The sequence below is a fragment of the Nannizzia gypsea genome, genomic scaffold (assembly GCF_000150975.2).
Source record: "Nannizzia gypsea CBS 118893 supercont1.9 genomic scaffold, whole genome shotgun sequence".
Classification (NCBI taxonomy): domain Eukaryota; kingdom Fungi; phylum Ascomycota; class Eurotiomycetes; order Onygenales; family Arthrodermataceae; genus Nannizzia; species Nannizzia gypsea.
In genome coordinates, this window is record NW_003345193.1 from 717,061 (window position 1) to 742,996 (window position 25,936).

Consider the following 25,936-nt stretch of genomic DNA (forward strand, 5'->3'; position numbering starts at 1 on the left):
CAACCATCGCTTAGGGACTGTCTCACATCTATCCCGCCATGTTCGACAGCGCTGCTCTCGTCCTTCTAGGCCTGGCCGGAGTCGCCCTTGCCCGTCAGCCCTCAAGCTCCGGATCCCATTCCTGCGCCGTTAAGGGACCTTGCATGGGGCCAGCTTAACTTCCTCCACACCACCGACGTCCACGGCTGGTATTCAGGCCATCTACAGGAGTGAGATTATGTTCTCTTTTTTTTTGCTCCCTGATATATCTGCGCCTATGCAGTTACTGAACCTGGTGTTGCCGCAGGCCGTCATTCTCTGCTGATTGGGGTGACTATGTCTCCTTCGCGACTCGCATGCGTGAAAAGGCCGAAGCTGCTGGAACGGACTTGCTGGTAATCGATACCGGGGATCGGGTAGAGGGAAGTGGACTCTACGACAGCTCTGAGCCTAAGGGAGTGTATTCATCCGAATTCCTGAAGAAGCAGCATATTGATCTGCTTTGCTCGGGGAACCATGAGCTCTACAAGCAGAACACGTCGGAGGCTGAGCTCCGCACCACTGTACCCAACTTCAAGGGCAACTACATTGCATCTAATATCGATATCACCGACCCAGACTCCGGTGAGATCGTGCCCCTTGCCCAGCGGTTCAAGAAGTTTACCACCAAGATACAAGGAATCAGGATTATGGCTTTCGGGTTCTTGTTTGACTTTACAGGCAACTACAACAATACCGTTGTGACGCCTGTTGAAAGGGCTATCAAGCAAGACTGGTTCCAGGAGGCAATCAGAGATCGAGAAGTTGATCTTTTCCTCGTCATTGGTCATGTCCCGGCCAAGTCCAAAGAGTATGCTGCTATCTTCACGGAGATACGATCAGTCCAGTGGGACACGCCGATTCAGTTCTTCGGCGGCCATCATCACATTCGTGACTATGTCAAGTATGATAGTAAAGCATACAGCCTTGCCAGCGGGCGGTTTATGGAAACTATTGGCTTTGCATCGTTGAGTGGACTGAAGACAGCGAACAAGCGGGTCTCTGCAGCAGAGAGTTCACCTACTTTCACTCGAAGATATATTGACAACAACCTCTTCTCATTATACCACCACTCCGGCCTCAACGAGACAACTTTTCACACACCTGAAGGCAAGAAAGTCACGGAGGATATCCAGAAGGCTAGAAGCGTTCTCAAGCTCGACCATGTCTACGGCTGCGCCCCGAAGACACTGTGGATGTCGCGGGCTAAGTATCCATCCAACGACAGTGTCTATAGCTGGCTTGAGAAGGAAGTTCTCCCTGACTCGCTTAGGCCCCATCTTCGTGAGAACACCACTGCTCTTGCCCTCGTCAACACGGGCGGCATCCGTTTTGACATATTCAAGGGTCCGTTTACTCATGATGGCGCGTTCATCGTCTCGCCGTTCATAAACGAGTTCCGCTACATGAAGGATGTGCCATATGACAAGGCCGTCATGGTCTTAAAGGTGCTTAACAAGGCGGCCAACATTTTGGCTCAGGGGGGATTCATGCCCATGAATTCTTCATCTCTCAGTCCGCCGGAGCAGTGGTCTAGAGATGAAGACTTTGTTGTCGAGACTGGGTATGCGCAGCTAGCCCACGGAGCTGACAACGAGCAGAACCCGCTGCGGGACAGTGATGAGCCTAGCCTGATACCAGGATACACTACCAAGGATGACGGTGGGACGGAGGGAGATGACACCGTGCATGCCCCTGTCTCCTTCTACCGGTCTCCAAATTGTATCATGTCTACAATCACAAATGGTGACTCCGCCACGCTGCCGGATACGGTCGACCTGCTGTACCTCGACTTCCTTGAGCCCTGGGTGACCGTTGCTACGAAGGTCGTAGGCATCGACTTTGATCCTAAGAAAGATGCAGAGGCCTTTATGCCGGGTGTCCAGATGAGGACCATGCTCACCACCTGGGCAAGCCAGCACTGGAGCTGTCCTAGTGCCTAGCCCTAGTACACATCGTTATCGTTAGATTTTCATGTTGTTAGCAGTACACTTAGATTACTTTGTCCATTTATTTTTCCTCCTTGTAGACTTCATTAGACAGCGTCCACTTCGACAGCCTTCACTATGCCTAAGCAAGCCTCTAGCCTTACCATCACCGTCCCTGTGCCTGTCACTGTTACCCTCACTCTCACTCTCACTGCTGTGGTTGTAGTCTCAGTTGTTGTTTGATCAAAGTCAGCGGTCCAGGCTGAATGATCCACGTGACTCCTTAGTCAGCTCAACAAGCCCGTCAACAAAAAAAGAACCTCCGACATTCTTTGCTTTCTTGCAACGAAACACGCAGACGAAGACGACGACGACGAAGAAGAACCAGCAGCTCGATCGACCACACGCCCCTGAAGCAGCTCAGTGAGACCGTTGCCCGTGCCAATTGCACTCTCTCGTCGCCAGAGACCCTCTAGCTAGCTTCTTCTCCCCATCCTCAGCACAGTTTCCCGCGCAAATGGCGGCTCCCAGGATACTACGGCCGGCTTCCCGACTGCTGGCACCGCGGTCGTCGCTCGCAGGAGCCCGTTTCTCTGCCTTCCGACCTGCTGTCTTCTCTCAGCCGGTTGCCCAGAGACGCTCGTATGCTGCTCCCAGCGGCGTGAAGGAGGTTACCGTCAGAGATGCGCTCAATGAGGCTTTGGCGGAGGAGCTAGCCAGCAACGAGAAGGTCTTCATCCTCGGAGAAGAGGTGGCTCAGTACAACGGAGCGTAAGTTATATAACCCAATTGATCCCTTATGGCTTGTTAGTTTTGTTGAAGTGGTGCTGATTTTGCTGGTGCTCAGTTACAAGGTCACCAAGGGCCTTCTCGACCGATTCGGCGATCGTCGAGTAATTGACACTCCCATCACCGAGCAGGGCTTCTGTGGTCTTGCTGTTGGTGCTGCTCTTGCCGGCCTTCACCCAGTTGTATGTGATGACTTCCTGGTTCCTTCATTTTTACTGTTCTACACCGTTTAATGCTATTCAATTGTTCCTTGCTAATCAATCGCTCCGTTATTTCCGGCGTTTATAGTGCGAGTTCATGACCTTCAACTTCGCCATGCAGGCCATCGACCAGATCGTTAACTCCGCCGCAAAGACTCACTACATGTCCGGTGGTATCCAGCCCTGCAACATCACCTTCAGAGGGCCCAACGGTTTTGCTGCCGGTGTCGCCGCCCAGCACTCCCAGGACTACGCTGCCTGGTATGGAAGCATACCTGGCCTGAAGGTCGTCACCCCATGGAGCTCTGAGGACGCCAAAGGCCTTTTGAAGGCTGCCATCCGTGACCCTAACCCGGTTGTTGTTCTTGAGAACGAGTGAGTTGGAGTTCCACCCTGCTGGATAGTAGGACTCTTTTGCGTTTTCTTGCTAACGATGACGATAGGCTTCTCTATGGACAGTCCTTCCCCATGAGTGAGGCTGCTCAGAAAGACGACTTCGTTATTCCTCTCGGAAAGGCTAAGATCGAGCGTCCCGGAAAGGACCTAACCATCGTCACCCTCTCCCGTTCCGTTGGCCTGTCTCTTCAGGCCGCCGCCCAGCTCAAGTCCAAGTATGGTGTCGAAGCTGAGGTCATCAACCTCCGTTCTGTCAAGCCGCTTGATGTGGAGGCCATCGTCAAGTCTGTCAAGAAGACCGGTCACTTGATCGCCGTTGAGTCCGGCTTCCCCATGTTCGGTGTCTCGTCCGAGATCCTCGCTCTCGCCATGGAATACGGTTTCGACTACCTCCAGGCCCCTGCCATCCGTGTCACTGGTGCTGAAGTGCCCACCCCATATGCCGAGAAGCTGGAGATCATGAGTTTCCCGCAGGAGGACACCATCCTCTCCCAGGCCACCAAGCTCCTCCGACTATAGACAGGCCACTTGTATCAACAACACCAAACGCATCACCCGTCTAGTACAACCTTATTCACCCTCTACCACTCCTACCTCACACCCTCCTTTCATGGCGCTCCACCTTATCCGACCTCTTCCCAACACATTTTCTTCCCTTCTGTAGCTATGCTATCCCTCTTCAGATCTCTGTATTCCCTTTCATTTCCATCTTGTGTATTTTTACGCTACCTGACGATATATAGCGCCCACACTTGTACTATTCGTGTTTTCTCCTTTGTGTGTGCGTGCGTGTATAGCGCCGCCCTCCTATTGTTCATCCTTGGATTTGCTCAATAAACAAAATTCCAGCTGCATATTGCATTGCATATCATAGTTGCATCCATAAATCGTAGTGTATAAGTAAGTAGCTGAATATCCACCTCCACACTCCACTAACAACTACTAAAATGATGTACCCGCCTGTGGATCGCATCTAAAAGACTTGTCATGCGCTGGTTGAGCAGGGGTCAATATTTGATAATACTTGCTATTCACACCGAAGAAGAAAAAGCACATATACAAAAGCCCATCGACAGACGGCTCAGATGATACGATACTCTCTGCTTGATGGAGGCTAGCTGGGTGCCACTGAAGATTGGAACCCGCCCTGGACGTGCTTGTGAAACCGCAAGTAAGGGGCACACCGGTCGATGTGTATATAAAGGACCGCTTCAGATTTCGACGGGAGCCATGATACAACTATCAAGCTGTTCGAGGGGAGTCCATATATACATACATCCAGAGTGTATGTCCCCGATCCAGGGTTTGCGGCCAAGGACCGATCCAAACAAGGACTGATACGAACGATGGCCAAAGCAGTGCGGCGGGCTCTGCTCAGCATCCCTTCGACCTCAACTTCAATTTCAGCGTCGCCGTCTCTGGTCCTGGTTCTGGCTGTATGGGCGGTAGCGCTGCAACTTGTATCCTCTGCTCCAATGCACAACCTATCAATGAAGATTCCCCGGGTCGGCAACCCAGTCATCGACGGTTGGTACGCCGACCCTGAAGCCCGTATCTTCAACCACAAATACTACATCTACCCCACTGTGTCCACCGTGTATGAGAACCAGACCTACTTCGAGGCCTTCTCTTCCCCCGATCTGAAGACGTGGACCAGTTTGGGAAAAGTGCTGGACTTCAAGGACGTCTCCTGGAGCACGAACAGGGCCGCATGGGCGCCATCGGTTGCCTTCAAGGACGGATCGTACTACATGTATTTTTCTGCTGGAGACGGTGCCGGACTCGGAGTCGCACGCTCGGGCTCACCGGAAGGCCCGTTTAAGGATGCGCTGGGCAAACCGCTGATATCAGAATCGTATTTTGGTGCGCAGCCAATCGATGCAGATATCTTTATTGATGACGACGGGAGGAATTACCTCTACTATGGCGGACATAGCCATGGTGTCGTCGTTGAGTTAAACGATGATATGATCTCGTTGAAAGGGGAGGTCAAGGAGATCACTCCCAAGGGCTATGTCGAGGCTCCATGGATGTTGAAGCGAAATGGCATATACTACTTCATGTATAGCACTGGCGGGTGAGTGTGTTTTTTGGATCGTCTGCATTCTAGCTCGATATCGCTTTAGATGACTGATATTAACGACGCTATCAACGGCTTCAAGATGGGGAGATAACTCGTATGCAGTGAATTATGTCACTAGCAAGAGTCCTCTCGGCCCATTTGATGGAGAGCCTGTCAAGATCCTGCAGGGAGACACCGCAATTGGAACCGGAACTGGCCATAACAGTGTTTTCTCAGTCAAGGACGACTATTATATCGTGTACCACCGACGATTCCCGGACGACAACGAGAGAGATCATCGAGCTACATGCATCGATAGGATGTATTTCACGGACGATGGTCGAATCGAACCTGTCAAAATAACGACAGACGGCGTGGAGGCCCGGGTCCCATGGTGATTAATCCCCCTTTTGTGAAGTAATATGATAGTGCTGCTAGTATGAGATGCACCAATACATCATCTTGAGTGATATGATCATCCGAAGACTGAGTAAGTGTCTGTATATATGCTTCAAGACACAGAGACCTTTGCCCCGGGGCATTCGTGGAAGCAGCCCGTCGGCCGTCGGGGGTCATAGTAGCCGCCACCAGATTGAATATCATCGTTGCCATACTCTTCATCAGTGTCACTTTCTACCTCTTCATTGACTTGTAGATGTCCTCCATCTTTGCCAACATTGGCTTTAGGCCCGGAAGTCTTATTCGAAACATTCTCCCCTTGAGTGGCATCCTCGTCCTCGTCCTCATCTCCCAATACGTTCTTCTTCCGCCGGGCTGCCCCTGCAAATGTAACTGTGCTCGAGCTCCCTGATCCTCCACCAGCTACCACAGAGAACGAGCTTTTGAATCCACCTTTCTTGAACCCACCGGTAGAGCTGCTGCCAGTACCTGCAGCACTGCTCCTATCCCCACTAGAGTCAACAACGATAAGCCCAGCTTCTTCATTGGCCTTTCGCTCAGCCTTTCTTGCCTTTTCGGCAGCGTTTGGGTCTCGAGAGAGCTGCTTTAGGTCCCGCAGCCGTTTCTTGTGCTGGTGGTCGTAGGAGCCGATGTGTGCTTCGTACTCGGGGTGTCGCGAGTATGACTTGTTGCAAAGCGTGCAGGTAAAGGCATTCAGCGCGGTGCGAGCGGATTCGGTCTACCTCATGTCAGTATTCTCTCGATTCCCTGGTGCTTAGGATCGTTTTGAACCGGGATGGGCTGTTTTTGCGCACCTTTGGTGCCGGGTTAGTGAAGCCGCGCTGTCACCCCAGCAGTCAGTAAACTTGTCGTTCTTTCTAACAACATATCTACTTACTGGAGGCATCTTTCTTGTATACGGTCTGGAAGATATGTTTCAATAGTCGCGTTGAGAACGGGTTTGTCACCAGGTGAAGTTGTGAATTGAAGGATGGAAACTGCAACTTTTCGACCAATCAAGGACATGCAGTTGGGGATTTCCCATTCAAAACGGTCAACATTCGAGCAACCAAATCGTCAACATTCTACACACTATTTCAATGCATGACTTTGTGCGGGCTACAAGCTGAGGACAGTCATTCCCTTTGTTTGGAGGGAATATTTGGAGAGGTTCAGAGGCTCTGCTGGTCGATTTTACAACCGCCTTGCTGCCCACGGCGCCCGGCATGAGCAGCGTCAAGGAGCAAGAGCTCTATCTACAAGAGATAGATCCATCTCCTCTGGATGAAATAGACAATGACTTAGATCTTGAAGCCGCTGATGGCTCCTCGATAGCTGCTGGACGGCTGCCAGGAGGTCATGGGATGCCATCACGGCCGAAGCTGGGTTTAAGCGGCCACAGCTGGGACTACTGGTGTACGTTCAATTCTATCATAGAAGGCCAAAGATGGCCGTCTACCTGAGAGTGAAGCTGCAGAAAAGTATATACATACTAACATGACTTGATAGTATCGGCCGTTCAGAAATACTCTACGTATCCGCCTACCATCTTTCTGGGGCTGCATTTTACCAACACCGCACTTATCCCGCTAGCGACCCGATCTGTCGCTGATAGCGAGACCTTTCTCCTTCTCACCCGTCCGATATACCAGGCTCCAGGACTTGAACCTCTGATAGTCTACTTGCCCATCCTGGCGCACGTCACCTCTGGCGTGATACTCCGCTACTTGAGGCAGTCTCGGCGAGCCCAGCAGTTCGGTGCGGAGACACGGGAGCAACGGAGGGCCATTAAGTCAGCGGGGAGACCTGCAAGCGTCCAGGCCATGCTGGGTTACGCAATGATACCGTTGCTTGGATCGCACATACTTGTTAACCGGCTTGTTCCGCTCTATATCGATGGTGGCAGCTCTGGGGTTGGACTTGGGTATGTAGCCCATGGAATTGCGCGGTCACCTTGGTTCATGGGAGCATGCTATGCCGCCCTCACTGGCATTGGAGTCTGGCACGTTGTCGGCGGCTGGGCCTGGTGGTTTGGATGGAGAGAAGTGCTGGTCACTAGGAGGGCTGCCCCCGGCGGTAGCAGCAGTTCCCTTGGAGCCAACGGCGGCTACTTAGGGTCCCGAAAGGGCACTGAGCTGTACCAGAGGAAGCAGAGACGGCGTTGGATTGTCAATGGCCTCTCGTTGGTAGGAACAGCTCTCTGGTTTGCCGGTGGCCTTGGGGTTATAGGGGCTGGTGGACTTGCAGTCGGCTGGGAGGCCAAAGCCTGGGATGCACTGTACAGCCAAGTACCTCTAGTCGGAGCCCTCCTTGTTCCTGGTCAGTAGTCATTTTCGTCCATCACCATTACCACCTACCCCTACCCGTATACTATCGTGTTGTCTTCAACACTAAACATATTGTACACTTTTTCGTAGCTCCCTTAAAAATGTAAATTTAGAATGTGGCACGTGCGTTGTGGTCGAAATGTTTTTTTTTTTTTTTTTTTTTTTTTTTTTCGATGTGAAGAGCTGTTTTAAAACACACAAAGGACGAAGAAGGCGGAAAGGAGAAGAGATTCTTCGCTGGGATTAAGAATACCGTGAGGAACCTCCTCTAAAGACTCAGATGGTCGTAGGCCGACTGGCAACTAGACTCGGCCTTGGACTGCGATGTATCGCTACGAAACCCCAGCTACTGCTATCAACCGCGAACACACCGAGAGCTGCCTATCAATTGCCACACAGGATGGCATCCACCGAAGAGATGCCTAAGATAGGGACAATATCAAGCCCGCCAAAGCAGGGACAGTTTATAAAACATGGGTCAACGCTATACAAGACGATCCAAGAAGGCCTGGCGTATATCCTGGTTGACCAGAAGGACGCTGAACCCGCCAAACCTCCTCCATCAACCCAGAACCAGAAGACGACAGAAGGGGACCGACCGTCTGTTTTTTACAACCCTATCCAGCAGTTCAATCGAGACCTGAGTGTGCTGGCAATTCGCGCTTATGGAGAACATGCCACGGCAATGAAGCAGAAGAAACGCAAATTGAAGCTCAAAGGGAAGAAAGCCACCGCGAAAAAGGCAAAGGCAGATGAAACGGCCGATATAAAGAAGCCGATTCAGGCAGGTACATCATCTATTGGTGATCGAGGGGAGGTAAAGGATTGTGAGACTGCTGTGAACAAAAGAAGGAGGGACGAAGACGAGACCACAGCCGAAGACATTCCCATGAAGAAGCTCTGCACCGAAGCATCATCCAATGGCGAAGGGATAGCCATCACAGCTGCGGAAGAGCTTACTCTGCTGGCTGAAGATGGAGCCGCCAAAGAAAGCGCAGAGAAGCCGGCTGAAAGCACGGTACCCAAACCATGGACCCCGTCATTTACTATACTGGATGCCTTATCAGCCTCGGGGCTTCGAGCTCTGCGTTATGCAAAGGAGATCCCCTTTGCAACTCGCGTTGTTGGAAACGATCTTTCCGCGGCGGCCATCGAGTCTATGAAGTTAAACGTCCAACATAACGATCTAGATGATATAGTTCACCCAAACAAGGGCGATGCTTGCGCCTATATGTATACGGTTGGTCGTACTCAATGGTCCTCCAGCGAGCCTGGTGGCATCCCAAAGTTTGACGTTGTTGACTTGGACCCTTATGGAACTGCAGCCCCATTCCTAGACGCAGCTGTCCAATCAGTTGCCGATGGCGGACTACTATGTGTTACCTGCACTGATGCCGGAGTCTTTGCGGGAGCTGGATACCCAGAGAAAACATTCGCCCTTTACGGCGGTATTCCAATCCGTGGGCCTCACTCTCATGAAGGCGGGCTGCGCTTGATTCTACATGCTATAGGCACTACTGCTGCTAAGTACGGTCTAGCTATTGAACCTATGCTGTCCTTATCAATCGACTTTTACGCTAGAGTCTTTGTTCGTATCCACAAGTCCCCCATGGAGGTCAAGTTCGCGGCTAGCAAGACCATGGTTTCCTTCAATTGTGATCATGGTTGTGGCTCGTGGAAGACTCAGCGCCTTGCTGAGAGAAAGCCGCAAACAGGCAAAGATGGAAAGCCTTTCTATAGTTACAGACTTGCTCAGGGCCCGACTACTACTCCAAACTGCGAGCATTGTGGTTTCAAGACACATCTCGCTGGACCTATGTGGGCTGGCCCCTTGCATAATCCTGTCTTCATCCAGCGTATCCTTGACTTAACCGCTGGTGCGGATAGGGATACTTACCAAACATGTCCCCGTATAGAGGGCATGCTGACTACTGCTCTTGAGGAGGACTTGGATCTCGACGGAAGCGCAAAGGAGCCTACCCCGGAAATAGAACCAGCACAACCTGTTAACCACAACCAAGAAGTATCTCTTCTCATACCTAGAGTCGATCCTGCACTTATCGAACCATACCCATTCTTCTTTATTGTGAGCAATCTCTCTCGTGTTCTTCGTACTTCGACAATGCCAGAAAATCAATTCCATGGTGCCTTGCGAAATCTAGGGTATAGATCTACTCGAAGCCATGCCAAGCCAAACTCAATACGGACTGATGCCCCCTGGGAAGTTATCTGGGAGATCATGCGGGAATGGATTCGCCTTAAGTCGCCTATCAAACCTGGAGCGCTTTCAGACTCAACAGCCGGTGCTGGTATCCTACGAAGGAAGCGACACACACTTAACCCTGTACCAGGGGAAGCCCCTGGATTGAAGGCGCTAAAGCGTGACCTCCTTATTGCAGTTGATTCTGGTAAGAGCATCGCGGATGTCACAATGATGGTTGAATCCGCGCTGTATCGTTCAGGGGTACATCAGTCAATAGAAACCACTGAAAGACATACATTAGACGAGGAGGAGAAAAAAGAACGGAATAATGATAAAAAAGAAGACAATGGCAATGCGAAAACGACCCGTTCACCCTCGCCTCGGCCTGATAGTAGCACACTCAATGTTGTCTTTGATGAAGAGCTGGGAAGGAAAGCCTTGGACTCACATCGCCGGAAACGTTTGAAGAGATATCAAGCAAACCCCAGGCCCAATTGGGGACCAATTGCGCGAGCTCATGTTACCAATACTAACAAGGGGACCAGCTAAGAAAATATAGCACTGACAGTTTAACCTGAGCGCATGTACTGTAATTTAATCATGGGAGTTGATATGATAGATAACTACGTCGATGGTCGAATGAACAGATCATACCTTTATTTTTTTACCTATGCGGTTTCCTGACAACATCTCCCAGAGGAATATACGGAGACGATTTGGTCTAGACTTCTATTTCTATTCAAATTCTACTGAATAAACAATGAAGTAGAGAAAAGAGGAAACGGAACATATATCGAATCTAAAACTTTTCGCAGTGTCATTAAACCAATTCATTACTAGGTGGTATAAGGAAAAACAGGCGGAAAGAATTGTATAAAGGGACAAGGAAGTGAATATAAATAGATGCAAGAATCATGTAGACAGACACTGGACTGATCCCAAAGTCAAGTCGGAATATGCAGATGGTGGACTAATGGATATGTCAACTGAAACTAGAAGTGAGACTGAGCAATGGCAATAGCCTGTGCATCGCTGTGAGTGATGCTGACATGTACCTCCTTAACGCCGGCCTCCTTAGCTGCGGCAGCGGCATCGCCGTGTAGCTGTGAAAAGAATACAAATTAGTTGCTAGTACTGATATAACGAGGCGAAATGGATAAAATCAACTTACAACCACAACTGGAGCACCGTTGTCATCGTGGATAATCTCGATCTCCTTGAGAGGAGCTCCGCTACCCTTGCCACGAACACCTAGAGACTTGAACACAGCTTCCTTTGCACTCCAGCGTCCGGCAAAGGATGCTCGCGCGGAGCCTGCTTGCGAACAGTATTCCTTCTCTCTTTGGGTGAAATTGCGGTCAATAAAGGTTTCGTTAGAAATGTTGAATGATTCAATGTCTTCGACGTCAACACCAATCTTGGTGTTACCGGTTACGGTGGCTTTTGCAAGAGTTTCAACCATCTTCTTTGTGCTTTCGGTTTTGCTAACAGGGGTTGGTGCCTTTGGCTTTGAATGGATGGGGTACTGTAGCTTAGAGGCCTTCTCGTTGTACTCCACACGGACATCAGGGTTGAGGTAGACACTGGACTCCTGGTTATCTTCATATGGCGATTTGTCCTTCGCAACGAAGAGAGTGTTGTTGATCATGCCATTGTGGAAGTATCTGTAGGCACGCTTCTGACGAGCCTCGACCTTGTTCTTGTAGGCTGCGTATTGAGCCTCATCAAGGGTGGCATAAAGGTACTTGGGATGGATACCAATGGCTTGAGTTCCCTTCTGGCCGAAGCCGAACGAAGTCACAGAGAAGGCCTTGATACCATCTGTCTGGAGGCTACGGCTGGGGTAGACAATGTAATCAAACTTCTCCATAATCTTGTCGATGTTGTCGGCGTTGCGGTTTCCGGGGACAAGACCGGTGTTAAGAACCTGAAGACATCCGTTGATCATGAAACCACCAGCGGCACCCTTGGGATGGCCAGTGAGATACTTCTGGAAAATGCCCAAGAGGGCGTTGCCCTTCTTTCGGCCAAGGTGCTTCATCTGCTGACACAAGACATCACACTCATTCTTATCATTGGCAATAGTAGAAGTACCGTGGAATGAAGCCACATCAACATCGTCAATAGTAAGACCCCAAGTAGCGAGGGCACCTCGTAGAGGAGATATTCTGGAATCCTGTTTCCAGAAGTTGTTCCCCAGGCTGAACGCAGCATCCTTTTCTTGTCTAATGGCCTCGCGCTCAATGTGTTCAAATCTTTCCTGTCGGTATTCAGCAGCGTTGAAGGTGTCATCAGACTGGGCCCGCAGAGTGTCGATCTCGTCTTGGAGGCCAAGGATCTCGGACTCGCGCCATGCTCGAATTTGGCGACGACGCATCTCCAATTGTCTGCGCCGGTATTTGATATCAAGCAATGGCGAGGGGAACTTGCCAGGGTTCTCACGAGCAGTGGTCAAAACTCCCTTGCCAGGAGCAGGAACAGAACGGCCAATCTTATCGGTGGCTGTGGTGGTAAGGGCTACGATGCCATAGATCGGAACGCCCATATCAAGAGCAAGTTGAGCACTCATAAGTAATTGCATACCACAGCCCTGAGATTCCATGAATCCGCTACGGGTGGTGGTGGTGGGCCTGGACATCTCCTTTGGTGTTCGACCGTGAGCTAATTCGGATTCCGCATTGCTGGTGGCACCCATATTGGCGAATTCGTAAGAGCCTTCTTCCTGGAAGTCATCAAATCCACCGACAAAGCAAACGCGAGCCTTTCCTTCAACAATAGTCTCGTATCCAATGTCAACGGATTCCACAGCAGTAGCACATGCACCAACAGGCGTCTTGATAGGACCGGTTGACGAAAGGAGCAACATGTTCACCCAAGCACTCATGGTATTTATGAAGGACTCTTGAAGGATATCTTTCTGCAATGGCTTATCAAGATAACGGTCCTTGTACATGCCACGAAGAGCTTGAGCACCTCCGATGCCAGAGCCGATGCAGTTACCAACTTCAGAAATGTGAACATATTTGTAGAATTCGTATGGGTCAGTGACACCGGATGCAAGAAGAGTCTCGACAGTACAAACGAGCACGTAGAGAGTAACTGGGTCAACCTGACTGATAATATCATCAGGAATTCCGTAGTGCTTGGGGTCCCAGCCAGTAGGAATCTGGCCAGCGACGAAACGGTCAAATTTGAGAGCCTTGGGAATAAGAAGAGTGGCCCCTTTGAGCAGGCGGACGGTGTACTCTCCGGAGTCTTTAATTTCAAAAATCTCGACCTTATCGCCATGTTCACGCTTGAATTCCTCGGCAGTCTCTTTGGATGCTTCGAAAGTATCGAGGTCCTCTTGTAATACAACTTCTTGCAAAAGGTGTTTGTTGTTAGGATCGTATCCGCCGAACAGTTCAGGCTCGACAATACGAATACCGGAGTGCTCGAGAATGTATTTCTCATACTTGGCCTTGACATCCTTGTCGCTGACTGGCTCGCCGGTTTTGGTATCCACCCACCCGGAGTATGGTTTACCTTTAAGAGGGCCGTTGTGATTCTTGATAAGGCCCATCATCCATGCCATCTCAATGCAGCCCTCAAGAGAGAACTTTCCGTAAGCCTCCATCTCCCAGCGGGTACGGGAATTACCCCACGGTCCAATTTCGGCAAAACCGGTGATAACAACAACTTTGTCCAAGTTGACCATATCCTTGAGATTGCCGTTGAGAGGATCAACCTCGGTCTTCCAGTCAGGCAGAATTGGGAATTCGAATTTGATATTGGCGCGAGGCTCAGTAATGACCTTCTTATACAGAGCTTCGCTGTCCTCGCCGTTGATAATCTTATTCTCAAGGGCAGTTTCCTTCATAACTGCCTGTCTGACAGTGCTAGTCTCGACAATTTCACTGCGAAGCTTCTTCATCAATCCATTGAGGTCAGGAATGAATTGAAGGCCACCGTTCAGGTCAGCAAAGACAGGGTTATTCTGGCAGAGATCAACGATAGCAGGCGCCATGAGTCCGAGCAAATTAAAGGCCATTTCCTGTTGGGAGAAGGTACGGACCCCAAGTTTTTCAACGCCCTCGGCAATTGTGTCATTGGCGTTCATCAGACCTGTAGAACGAGTCCAACCAATCACAGCTCCACAGATAGTGAGATAGTCAGACCAATTCTCGGAATACCATCTGTTGAACAGGGTCTCTAGGCCAAGCTTTGACTCAGAATAAAGGCCATCATTTCCAAAGGTTCCATGGTTAGGAGACATAGGAAGGACAACCTGGGCAGGACGAGTTGCAAAGCCTCGCTCATGTTTCTGAGATTTGACAGCACCAATCATACGGAGAATGTTTGTCAACATGAGACGATGGGCCAGCTCGGATTTAGAATCAATGGAGTCAATTTCACGGCCGTTTTCAGAAATAGCGGCAAATGGAACGATGTGGTCTAGATCCCATCCAAGTCCGTTCTTGGGATCGTAGATGTACTGGATAAGAGCTTCGACATCCTGCTTACTTCCCTGGTTAAATGGGACGACAACAAGCTGAGAGCCTCGCGCGCCGTATCGAGTGTACATCGTCTGGTAGTACTCGGTAACTTCTCTTGAAAAGCGACTGGTAGTGACAACGACCTTGGCTCCACCACTGATCATTCCTTGTAGTACCGCGGCACCGATGGAGCCAGCACCGGCACCAGTCATCAAGATGTTCTTGCCGCTAAAGGTGAGACCACACCGGGCAGCAGACTCTAGACCATCAAGATAAACGCCAGTCAATTTCTTGCTGTAGTCCCATCCGTGAGTTGTCTTCCTCTTCAGATGCAAGAAGGGAATTGTCTCCACCTTGCCCGAGTTGGTGGAAGGAGAGCGTGAGCCATTAGCGGGTGCTCCCTTTCTAGCGTGCCCATTTTGTTGAGGCATTATTTGGCGTTCATTCATGGCCAGGGTGCGCAGAACTTCCTTGTAAAGGGAGTTGAACTGCAGCTGTGAAGCCTTGGAAAGTTTATGTTGCTTTTGGATCATCTTATAGACGTTCTTGAGGTCATTTTGTACCTTAGTGCGGCCACTGTACTGAGAGATGGGACCACCCTGTGCCATCGCTCGTACGTAGTCCTCAAGTTTGCGCGCACTTGGCCGTGTGGCCTCTTGGTATTTGATATTTCCTCTAGCGTCGACAGTTGTCTGAGGCCCAGTGGGGACTGCAACATCCTTGTACACTGGGTCGGCGTTCAAAACGTCCTTGCAGTTCTCGATCAGCATGCACCCAAGCTCTTTGGCAAGCTTATATGTTTCTCCACGCTCGGTCGGGCAATTGTCTATATGGTACTGCATAAAGTCGAGAAGGAGTGGGTTGGACCTGTTCATGATGCGGATACACTGGCTGACAATTTCACGGTCAACGACGCGAAGCCGGCCAAAGATGATATCATAATACATGCTGAGGGCATCCTGGCGAGCCCAATTCCAAGAAGAGTCATATACTCTGGCCTTGAGTGGGTCAAAGGAAGGCTCGATACCAGAAGCATAGACTTCACCATGCTCTATTTGCCAGAGGTCAAGCTGAGCCTGGAGAGCTGCCTGAGACTCCTGAGACGCAACAAACGCCTTGTCTCCAGCGCGAAGGTCCATCTTAAGGTATCTTGCGATAGCTTCGAGTTGCTGTTTGAAGAGAGCTCTCTGGTCTTTAGTAAGGGCATCAATGGCAGCAGGGTCCATCATCATGCCTCCGGAACCCCCACCACTATCGCCTCCAGCCTTGGCAGTAGATAGTGTTATTCCAGCATTAGCAGCATATTTATTCGTAATGTCATCAAAGTACGCTTTCGCATCAGATTCGGAGCCAATACGGGACGCAGGCTCCATAGTAAGGGCAAGGAGGAGAGCACCGTCTTGTCGGCCCGCGCCTAGCCCCCAGCGAGATTCCAAATACTTGCGAACAGCAGTAATATTGAAACCACCGGGCATCTTGGAGGAAACTAGTCGAGCAATGAGAGAAGACGATTGTTTTCCGAGTTGGCCGTTGAAAGTGGCCTGGAGAGACGAGGAGAGTTCATCAAGAGGAGTGTCTTCGGGTCGTTCGGGCGTGGAACCAAACTCCTTTCCGAGGTCACCCAGAATTTCATTTTGTAATGTTGACTTCCCTGTATCAACAGTCAGTAAAGGCGCCTCGTACGTATAGTTAAGATATCAGTCTTTATAGTGACTTACCTCCTACTAGATCTTTAATTGCTTTGCTAGGTGGCACATCTGCTAGGCCCTTTTTCAGTTTCTGCGCAATAAGTGACCTCACAATCTCAACAGCAGTGACGGGAGCATCCTCCACAGCCGCAGCGGGACCCGCTGAGGGGGCAGGAGCGGCCACTGGCACCGTGGCAGCGGCAGCTGGAGCAGAAGTGGCAGCTGCAGGGGCACCGGTAGCGTCAGCGGCGGTAGATTCTGGGCCTGGAGCAGGCTCGTCCTCGACAGGATCTACATCATAGTAGATCTCCTTCGCATCCTTATTATAGCAGAAGATCTGACGCTGGACGGAGGTGGCGGCGTCGTAGGCTTCGTATTTCGATGCGAGTGTCCTCCGGGCCATGCCACCTAGGGTGTCCGCCGGACCTATCTCGACAATACGCTCCGTCCGTTTCTCAGCTAGAATGACATCCTGCGTCTCGATCCACCGCACTGGTGAGGCAAACTGGTAGGCAAGGAGTTCGACGAGCAGCGTGTGAGCCAGCTCCTGCTCGACTTCTGGCTTCATGGTGGTGGCTTGAGGAATCTAAAGAAATCGAGGAAATATAGATGGCGAGCGGGTGTCCTGCTGGCAGTCAATGTAGGGGATATTAGGCTGTTCAATGGAGATATTAAGCTGGCTGGCGCATGTCCTTGTAGTACTCCGTAGATAGCTCGGCTACAACACTCAAGCAAGCTCCGTCAAGCAGTTCAGAAGCAGAAGAAGAGAACGGGTCGTTAATTAAAGAAGGATTATATTAATTGCTTGAGAACGAAGTCGAGATGTCAACGAGCAAAGAAGAAGGAGGAGGAGAAGAAGAAAAAGAAATTGAAGCTGAGGTTGAGGGTTGAAAAAGTGAGCTTCCTACTTCCCGTTTGGGCCAACAAGCAAGAAAAAGGGAGGGAAGGAAAAGTTCTAGGCTTAGTCAGCGTAAAATACAGCATGGTGTACTGCCAGGGACCATGTATCGTAACGACGTGACGGCGGATCTAGGCGCTGCCGTAGAGACTATCACCACAGCTTGGCTATCGATAGCTGGGTTCTTTGCTTTGATAATTGCCTGTCAATATTAGCTATCACTTGCTAGTAGAGGCTTCATGTTTCTATCTGTGCTTCTGCCGCACAAAAAGATCAGGAATATCTATTCGCGGTTGTATGGAAATCGCCAATAGCGATGTATGTGGGGCGGCTATTGTAATGTAATAACAGAGTAACCGCGCGTCATGTACGGTAAGATGCCCCACTTGTCCCTGGAAATTCAACCGTTTTGAATTCTTTGGGGCGGTTAAAATACCGCGCCTCGCCTCCTTAGGTCTAGCGCGTCCTCAACGGGCCCGCCACTTGAAAAATTCTCCTTTTTTTTTACTTTTTTTGCCAAAGTGCTCGATTGGGGAATTCTCAACTTCTTCCTCGCCAGCTTTAATTCGACTTCAATTTCACAACTTCGACTTCATCTTCGTTTCTTCGCCTTCACGGCTTCATTTTCCCTTCATCTTCTCCTCGTCTTCGTCTTTTACATTACGACTCGTCACGGCATCTCTCATTTCTGTCTGGTTTAGAGGTATCATGCGGCATTGGTAAGGGGCATCTCGCGTCCAAAGCTTGGGGGAGGGGAGCGGAGCTCCGAGCTTCGACAGCTATTCGAGATCAGGGCTAACAGGTGACAGAACACGATACAAACATATATATTCTACTTAATTGACCCGCCACGCCTTCTGCTGCATATCCATTCCTTCACTGTTCTAATCAGCCTGAAAAAGTCATGTTTGGCCCCTCGACAGGCCCGCAAACGGGCATCAACACCCCCCGATCCTCGCAGTCCCTCCGCCCGCTCAATCTCTCCCACGGATCCCTCGAGTTTTCCTTTCTAGTGGCCACATCCCTTCATTTCCATGCCTCACAGCTCAAGGACAGCTTTGCTGCCTCGCTCCCTGAGCCCACCGACGAGCTAGCACAGGACGATGAGCCTTCGTCCGTGCCGGACCTCGTGGCCCGGTACCTTGGCTTCGTCGCCCATGAGGTCGAGGAGGGCGAAGATGACTCTCTTGGCTCGTATATCGAAGTCCTCAAACTTGTTCTCAACGAGTTCGAGCGTGCTTTTATGCGCGGGAACGATGTCCATGCCGTTGCTGGCTCCATACCCGGCATCCCCGCAAAGAAGCTGCTTATGGTAGAAAACTACTATGCGGCCCGTGCAGCGGTAAACAGGCCCACAAAACCCCACGATTCGGCTCTCCTGCGTGCTGCCACCGAAGGGAACGCAAAGCTGTACAGCATCTATGGCGGCCAAGGTAATATCGAAGAGTATTTTGACGAGCTTCGCGAGATTTACAACACATATCCTTCCTTTGTTGAAGACCTCATCTCCTCTTCTGCAGAACTGTTGCAGTCTCTCGCCAGAGATCTCGACGCGATCAAGCTCTATTCTAAGGGAATGGACATTCTCCGCTGGTTACACGACCGAGACACCCAACCGGACACTGACTACCTTGTCTCTGCTCCCGTTAGTCTGCCATTGATCGGTCTTGTCCAACTGGCCCACTTCATGGCCACATGCAAGGCAATGGGCAAGGAGCCAGGCGACGTCCTCGATACTTTCAGTGGTACCACCGGCCACTCTCAGGGCATTCCATTACCGCTGCTGCCATCGCCACCGTTACCACTTGGGAGTCCTTTGCAAAGGCCGCCAGAGCTGCGCTGACCATGCTCTTCTGGATCGGTCTTCGAAGTCAGCAAGCATACCCTCGCACCTCACTCGCTCCATCGTTGCTTCAGGACTCCATCGAGAATGGAGAAGGTATCCCGACTCCTATGTTGTCCATCCGAGATCTCCACCGGTCTGCCGTACAGGAACACATTGATGCGACAAACCAGCATCTGCCGGAAGACCGTCACATTGCCATCTCCCTAGTTAACAGCCCTCGCAATTTTGTTGTTACCGGTCCACCAATCTCCCTCTACGGTCTTAACTTACGTCTCCGTAAGGTTAAAGCGGCCACTGGCCTGGACCAAAACCGCGTACCTTTCACACAGCGAAAGATCCGCTTTGTCAATAGGTTCCTGCCTATCACCGCCCCATTCCACAGCCAGTACCTTGCTTCTGCCTTCGAAGCTATCGCTGAGGACGTTGAGGACATCAAAATCCCTGCACGATCCCTACGAATTCCTGTTTACGATACGAACACTGGCAAGGATATTAGTAAACTCGGGGACGAAGATATCGTACCTGCATTGATCCGCATGATCACCAGTGATCCCGTTGACTGGGAGAAGGCAACTGTGTTCAGCAAGGCTACCCACATCGTTGACTTTGGTCCCGGTGGCATCTCCGGTCTAGGAGTACTTACAAACCGTAACAAGGACGGTACCGGTGTCCGAGTCATTCTTGGTGGCCTTATAGACGGCACAAATGCAGAGGTTGGATACAAACCTGAATTATTTGATCGGGATGAAGACCATGCGGTCAAATATGCCGTTGACTGGGTAGAAGTCTACGGCCCCCGACTTGTGAAGACCTCCGTTGGTCAAACGTTTGTGGATACTAAGATGAGCAGACTTTTGGGTGTTCCCCCAATCATGGTTCCTGGTATGACTCCTACTACTGTGCCTTGGGACTTCGTTGCTGCAACAATGAACGCCGGATACCAGATCGAGCTCGGTGGAGGTGGCTACTATAACGCGAAGTCTATGACAACAGCTCTTACCAAGATCGAAAAGGCGATTCCGCCTGGTCGCGGTATCACTGTTAACTTGATCTACGTTAATCCTCGTGCCATGGCCTGGCAGATTCCATTATTGGCCAAGCTTCGTGCCGACGGTGTTCCGATCGAAGGTCTCGTTATTGGTGCCGGTGTACCATCTATAGAAGTTGCCAATGAATACATTGAGACCCTCGGAATTAAGCATATCGGTTTCAAGCCCGGTTCTTTGGACGCTATCCAACAGGTTATCAACATTGCCAAGGCAAACCCTAGCTTCCCTGTGATCCTACAATGGACCGGTGGTCGTGGCGGTGGACATCACTCGTTTGAAGATTTCCACCAGCCTGTCCTTCAAATGTATAGTCGTATCCGTAAGTGCGATAACATTGTCCTTGTTGCAGGCAGCGGCTTTGGTGGATCTAAGGATACCTACCCATATCTCACTGGTAATTGGTCCCGCCAGTTTGGATACCCACCCATGCCGTTCGACGGCTGCCTCTTCGGTAGTCGTATGATGGTTGCTAAGGAGGCACACACGTCAAAGGCTGCCAAGCAGGCAATAGTAGCCGCGCCTGGTGTGGATGACGCTAAATGGGAAGACACTTACAAAGGCGCTGCAGGCGGCGTCATTACCGTACGCTCTGAGATGGGTGAACCTATTCACAAACTAGCCACTAGAGGTGTTCTTTTCTGGGCTGAGATGGATCAAAAGATTTTTTCTCTTGACAAGGCCAAGCGACTCCCTGCTCTCAAGAAACATCGAGACTATATCATCAAAAAACTCAACGATGACTTCCAGAAAGTATGGTTCGGGCGTAACTCGAAAGGTATCACCGTTGACTTGGAGGATATGACCTACGCTGAAGTTGTGCACCGCATGGTTGAACTCATGTATGTTAAACATGAAGCTAGGTGGATCGATGACTCACTTAAGAGATTCACTGGTGATTTCATTCGCCGTGTTGAAGAGCGTTTTACAAACGAGAAGAACCAAGAATCTCGCCTCCAATCTTACTCGCAGCTTGATACCCCTTACCCAATTGTTCAGGAGATCCTCGATGCCTACCCTGCGTCTACCGATCAACTTATCAACGCTCAGGATGTTCAGCACTTCCTCCAGCTCTGCCAGAGGCGAGGGCAGAAACCAGTTCCATTTGTACCGTCCCTGGATGAGAACTTTGAGTTCTGGTTTAAGAAGGATTCTCTCTGGCAATCGGAAGATATCGAGGCTGTTGTTGGTCAGGATGTGGGACGTGTTTGTATTCTGCAAGGACCCATGGCTGCCAAGTACTCTACCATTATTGATGAACCAATCAAAAGTATCTTGGATGGCATACACCAAGACCATATTAAAGGCCTTATCCAAGATGTCTACAATGGCGATGAGTCTAAGGTACCTGTCGTTGAATACTTCGGTGGTCGACTTGCCCTTGATGACGATGAAGATCGTGACATTGATGGTTTAACGATATCCGAGGATTCTACTAGGGTCTCCTACCGCCTTTCATCCTCCCCATCCGCCAGCCTTCCAGAGCTTGATCGGTGGCTCCACCTTTTGGCTGGTAAAGTTTACTCTTGGAGATATGCCCTCTTTACTACCGAGGTCTTCATCCAAGGCCAGCGTTTCCAGACCAACCCTATCAAACGCATCCTTGCGCCTACTCGTGGTATGTTCGTTGAAATATCCAATCCAAATGACCCATCGAAGACGATAATCAGCATGCGTGAGCCATGTCAGTCAGGCAAGCTGGTCAAAACTGTCGAGATCCGACTTACGGACAAGAACCGCATCGCGCTCACATTGTTCGAGGGCCGAACTGCAGAAGGCGGTGTTGTTCCACTTCCATTCTACTTCACCTACCACCCTGAAACCGGCTATGCTCCTATCAGAGAAGTGATGCAAGGCCGCAACGATCGTATCAAGGAATTTTATTACCGCGTGTGGTTTGGCGAGCGCACTGTTCCCTTCGACACCCCAGCTGCAGCCATCTTCGATGGCGGTCGCACGACTGTTACTCCCCAAGCCATCGCTGACTTTGTTCACGCTGTTGGTAACACCGGTGAGGCCTTTGTTGAGCGCCACGGAAAAGAAACCTTTGCCCCTATGGACTTCGCTATCGTCGCGGGATGGAAAGCAATTACCAAGCCAATCTTCCCTCGCACTATCGATGGCGACCTTTTAAAGCTCGTCCATCTGTCGAACGGTTTCAGAATGGTCCCTGGCGCAGAGCCGCTCAAGGTCGGAGATGTCCTCGATACGACCGCCCAGATTAATGCCATCGTTAACCAGGACTCCGGTAAGATGGTTGAGGTCTGTGGAACCATCAAGAGGGACGGTGAACCGATTATGCATGTTACCAGTCAGTTCCTGTACCGAGGTAACTACACTGACTACGAAACCACCTTCTTACGCAAGGACGAAGTTCCAATGCAGGTATTTTTGGCCACTTCAAAGGATGTAGCAGTGTTGCAATCGAAAGAGTGGTTCCGTCTGGATGAAGGCAATGTGGAACTTCTGGGTCAAACCCTTACTTTCCGTCTCCAGAGTTTGGTTCGTTACAAGGATAAGACTGTCTTCCAGAACATGCAGACAACTGGTCAGGTCTTGGTTGAACTTCCCACCAAAGAGATTATTCAGGTGGGATCAGTCGACTATGATGCCGGAGTTTCCCACGGCAACCCGGTGATCGATTATCTCCAGCGTCATGGTTCTGCAATTGAGCAGCCAGTCAACTTTGAGAACCCAATTCCCCTTAGCAAGACCCCTCTAGTTCTCAAAGCTCCCGCTTCTAACGAAACATATGCTAGAGTCTCTGGCGACTATAACCCAATCCATGTCTCTAGAGTTTTCTCCAGCTATGCCCACTTGCCGGGAACCATCACTCACGGCATGTATACTAGTGCTGCTGTCAGAAGTCTTGTTGAAACCTGGGCTGCCGAGAACAACATCGGTCGTGTTCGTAGCTTCCACGCTTCACTCGTCGGAATGGTTCTTCCCAACGATGATCTCGTTGTCAAACTCCAGCATGTCGGTATGATTGCTGGCCGCAAGATTATCCAGGTTGAAACCAGTAACCAGGCTACTGAGGAGAAGGTTTTGATTGGTGAAGCTGAAGTCGAGCAGCCTGTTTCTTCGTACGTTTTCACTGGTCAAGGTTCTCAGGAGCAAGGAATGGGTATGGACCTTTATGCCACCAGCCCTGTCGCCAAGGAAGTATGGGACCGCGCCGATCGCCATTTCATGGAGAATTACGGTTTCTCTATCATTGATATTGTCAAAAACAACCCTCAGGAGCTGACTGTACATTTCGGTGGACCACGTGGAAAGAACATTCGGCAAAACTATATGTCTATGACTTTCGAAACAGTCAACGCCGATGGATCTATCAAGTCTGAGAAGATATTCAAGGAGGTTGATGAGAAAACTACTTCTTACACCTATAAATCTCCTACCGGCTTATTGTCCGCAACTCAGTTCACCCAGCCGGCCCTCACGCTAATGGAGAAAGCCAGTTTCGAGGACATGCGCTCCAAGGGTCTCGTCCAGCGAGACAGCAGTTTCGCGGGCCACTCCTTGGGAGAGTACTCTGCTCTTGCTGCCCTTGCTGAGGTCATGCCAATTGAGAGTCTTGTCTCGGTCGTGTTCTACCGTGGTTTGACAATGCAAGTTGCAGTCGAACGTGACGAACTGGGCCGGTCCAACTACTCAATGTGCGCTGTTAACCCCAGCCGTATCTCCCAGACTTTCAATGAACAAGCTCTTCAGTATGTGGTTGAAAACATTTCGGAGACTACAGGCTGGCTGCTCGAGATTGTCAACTACAACGTTGCCAACATGCAGTATGTTTGTGCTGGTGATGTGAGTTTATCAAAAATACAAGTGCAACTACCTTGAAAACATGTGCTAATTTCTTTACAGCTTCGAGCGCTTGACAGTTTGACGAATGTCCTTAATGTCCTCAAGGCGCAAAAGATAGATATCCCTGCCCTTATGCAGACCATGTCTCTCGAAGACGTGAAATCACACCTCGTCCAAATTATCGATGAATGCGTGAAACAGACAAATGCTAAACCGCAGCCTATTGTTCTCGAGCGTGGATTTGCAACCATCCCACTCAAGGGTATCGATGTGCCTTTCCACAGTACTTTCCTTCGCTCCGGTGTCAAGCCCTTCCGATCTTTCTTGCTTAAGAAGATTAACAAGACGACCATTGATCCAAGCAAACTGATCGGCAAATACATTCCGAACGTTACCGCTCGTCCATTTGAGCTTACCAGGGAGTATTTCGAAGATGTATACCGACTTACCAATTCACCCCGCATTGGAAATATTTTGGCAAACTGGGATAAATATGAAGAACCCCAAGATACCCCCACTGAATCTACTGCCTCGCCTTGATAAGTCGATATTTCCTGTCGAACAATAATTCAGTTTTTCATCTATTTAAGCAACTCTTCGCCTTGCATGTCTTACAGTTTCTGGTGAGGAGCAAAAAATTCTTAATTTTATGTTCTTTAATTTATGCTTTTTCCATTTTCTTCTCTATGTTTACAGGTTCCTAGATCGATGATGTTGTTGGTTTCATGTTTTTAGACGAAATCACAACAGCAAGTGGGTACGGTGTAGATAGCAACGCTAACGCAATAAAGTACTACTTCAACAATACTATCTATTCGTGACTTTATCTGGATGGTCCACTGTTATGACCAAGGTAGCATATGAGGAAGAAACAGAAGGATGCGTGTCTTATTTATTTCCCATGCCCATAGATCAGAGTGAATTTCTAACATAGTGAGTCCAAACTATGGCATGTAGCCTTAAACACGAATCAGGAAGTCGTTTTTAGCTTGTTTCAAGAAGCTTAGTTAACTAAGCTTATAACTAACTTAGTTAACCTCAACTGGCCCGAGGCGGCTCAGTCCATGTGCAACCTAGGTGAACGAAAAAGTCCAGAACGATCTTCCATGCTAGAGTCACTGACTAGTTATGTAAACTACGAATTTGTGGAAAGAAAAAATTTGAAGGGAAATGACTTAAAATTAGGATCGTTGTTATTAATTAACGATTGAAATGAGCGACCTAAATAGGCCTTCAGCCCGAGATTAGCTAGCTAAGTAAGGGTGTTCAACCCCATGTTCTCTCTAAACCAGTGTTACCCCCAGCTTTCCATGCTCGGGGATAGAATGAAAGTTGAAAAAGGTCAAGGTGATCAATATTTCGTATAGTGTTTAGCGCCGACCTGGAGGCCTAGCACCGCGGCAGCCACAGTATCTGAATAGCTTGCTCTTAGTAAATTCATCCTCATCTTCTTCAAAGGGCAAAGGGAAATCATCCACTCACGAGATACCCGCATTCTTTAAGCAGGTGCCACCGGTATACCCTTCTTTGCGGCACTATAAACATCCTCTGTTAGTACAGTCTGATTTGATAACAAAACCTCAATGTCTGACAATTACTTACGCTCGCATCACACTGGGCTTCGACGCATCCAGCAATAGCAGTTCCAGAGACCAAGAAGGTCATTGCAAGTGCGCAGAGGGAAGAGATCTTCATTTTTGCTGATTTGAGGGGGTTTAGAGTTGTGTTTGTTGAATATATTAGAATTTAGAGCGTTATTTCAAGGCTGGCTGTTCGAGGATGTTTTGTCGTTGGTTGATGGATAGAAGAAAGGTTGGTAGAGGGAGAGATGGCCGGGTTTATATAGATTTC

The 25,936-nt window shown here is 49.8% G+C and overlaps 7 protein-coding genes across 7 annotated transcripts in view; 5 read left to right on the forward strand and 2 right to left on the reverse strand.

Annotated features, from left to right (window-relative positions):
- The window catches only part of MGYG_09198 (hypothetical protein), a gene marked incomplete at both ends in the record, with an annotated part of 2,469 nt that extends 508 nt beyond the window's left edge, over positions 1 to 1,961 (forward strand). Inside the window, 2 exons of the mRNA XM_003169566.1 lie at positions 70 to 209; positions 287 to 1,961. Of these exons, the coding sequence (XP_003169614.1) occupies positions 70 to 209; positions 287 to 1,961 (1,815 nt within the window). The remainder of the gene's footprint in view (positions 1 to 69; positions 210 to 286) is intronic.
- A 502-nt stretch (positions 1,962 to 2,463) lies between these two features.
- On the forward strand, positions 2,464 to 3,850 carry MGYG_08523 (pyruvate dehydrogenase E1 component subunit beta; the record flags this gene model as incomplete). The annotated part of the gene is made up of 4 exons (XM_003169567.1): positions 2,464 to 2,717; positions 2,794 to 2,917; positions 3,024 to 3,310; positions 3,379 to 3,850. 4 exons carry the CDS (start codon positions 2,464 to 2,466, stop codon positions 3,848 to 3,850), a joined length of 1,137 nt encoding a protein of 378 aa, XP_003169615.1.
- An 827-nt stretch (positions 3,851 to 4,677) lies between these two features.
- On the forward strand, positions 4,678 to 5,791 carry MGYG_08524 (arabinan endo-1,5-alpha-L-arabinosidase A; the record flags this gene model as incomplete). The annotated part of the gene is made up of 2 exons (XM_003169568.1): positions 4,678 to 5,408; positions 5,494 to 5,791. 2 exons carry the CDS (start codon positions 4,678 to 4,680, stop codon positions 5,789 to 5,791), a joined length of 1,029 nt encoding a protein of 342 aa, XP_003169616.1.
- Positions 5,792 to 5,904: 113 nt separating this feature from the next.
- Positions 5,905 to 6,699, reverse strand: MGYG_08525 (C2H2 type zinc finger domain-containing protein; the record flags this gene model as incomplete). The annotated part of the gene is made up of 3 exons (XM_003169569.1): positions 5,905 to 6,531; positions 6,608 to 6,634; positions 6,691 to 6,699. The coding sequence occupies 3 exons, from the start codon at positions 6,697 to 6,699 to the stop codon at positions 5,905 to 5,907; spliced, it is 663 nt and encodes a 220-aa protein (XP_003169617.1).
- Positions 6,700 to 7,018: 319 nt separating this feature from the next.
- MGYG_08526 (hypothetical protein) lies at positions 7,019 to 10,871 on the forward strand (the record flags this gene model as incomplete). Its single annotated transcript, XM_003169570.1, has 5 exons — positions 7,019 to 7,208; positions 7,302 to 8,111; positions 8,210 to 8,222; positions 8,301 to 8,373; positions 8,400 to 10,871. 5 exons carry the CDS (start codon positions 7,019 to 7,021, stop codon positions 10,869 to 10,871), a joined length of 3,558 nt encoding a protein of 1,185 aa, XP_003169618.1.
- A 443-nt stretch (positions 10,872 to 11,314) lies between these two features.
- MGYG_08527 (hypothetical protein) lies at positions 11,315 to 17,053 on the reverse strand (the record flags this gene model as incomplete). Its single annotated transcript, XM_003169571.1, has 3 exons — positions 11,315 to 11,425; positions 11,494 to 16,448; positions 16,516 to 17,053. 3 exons carry the CDS (start codon positions 17,051 to 17,053, stop codon positions 11,315 to 11,317), a joined length of 5,604 nt encoding a protein of 1,867 aa, XP_003169619.1.
- Positions 17,054 to 18,287: 1,234 nt separating this feature from the next.
- Positions 18,288 to 24,625, forward strand: MGYG_08528 (fatty acid synthase subunit beta; the record flags this gene model as incomplete). The annotated part of the gene is made up of 3 exons (XM_003169572.1): positions 18,288 to 19,180; positions 19,255 to 24,085; positions 24,146 to 24,625. 3 exons carry the CDS (start codon positions 18,288 to 18,290, stop codon positions 24,623 to 24,625), a joined length of 6,204 nt encoding a protein of 2,067 aa, XP_003169620.1.
- Between the last annotated feature and the right edge of the window lie 1,311 nt (positions 24,626 to 25,936).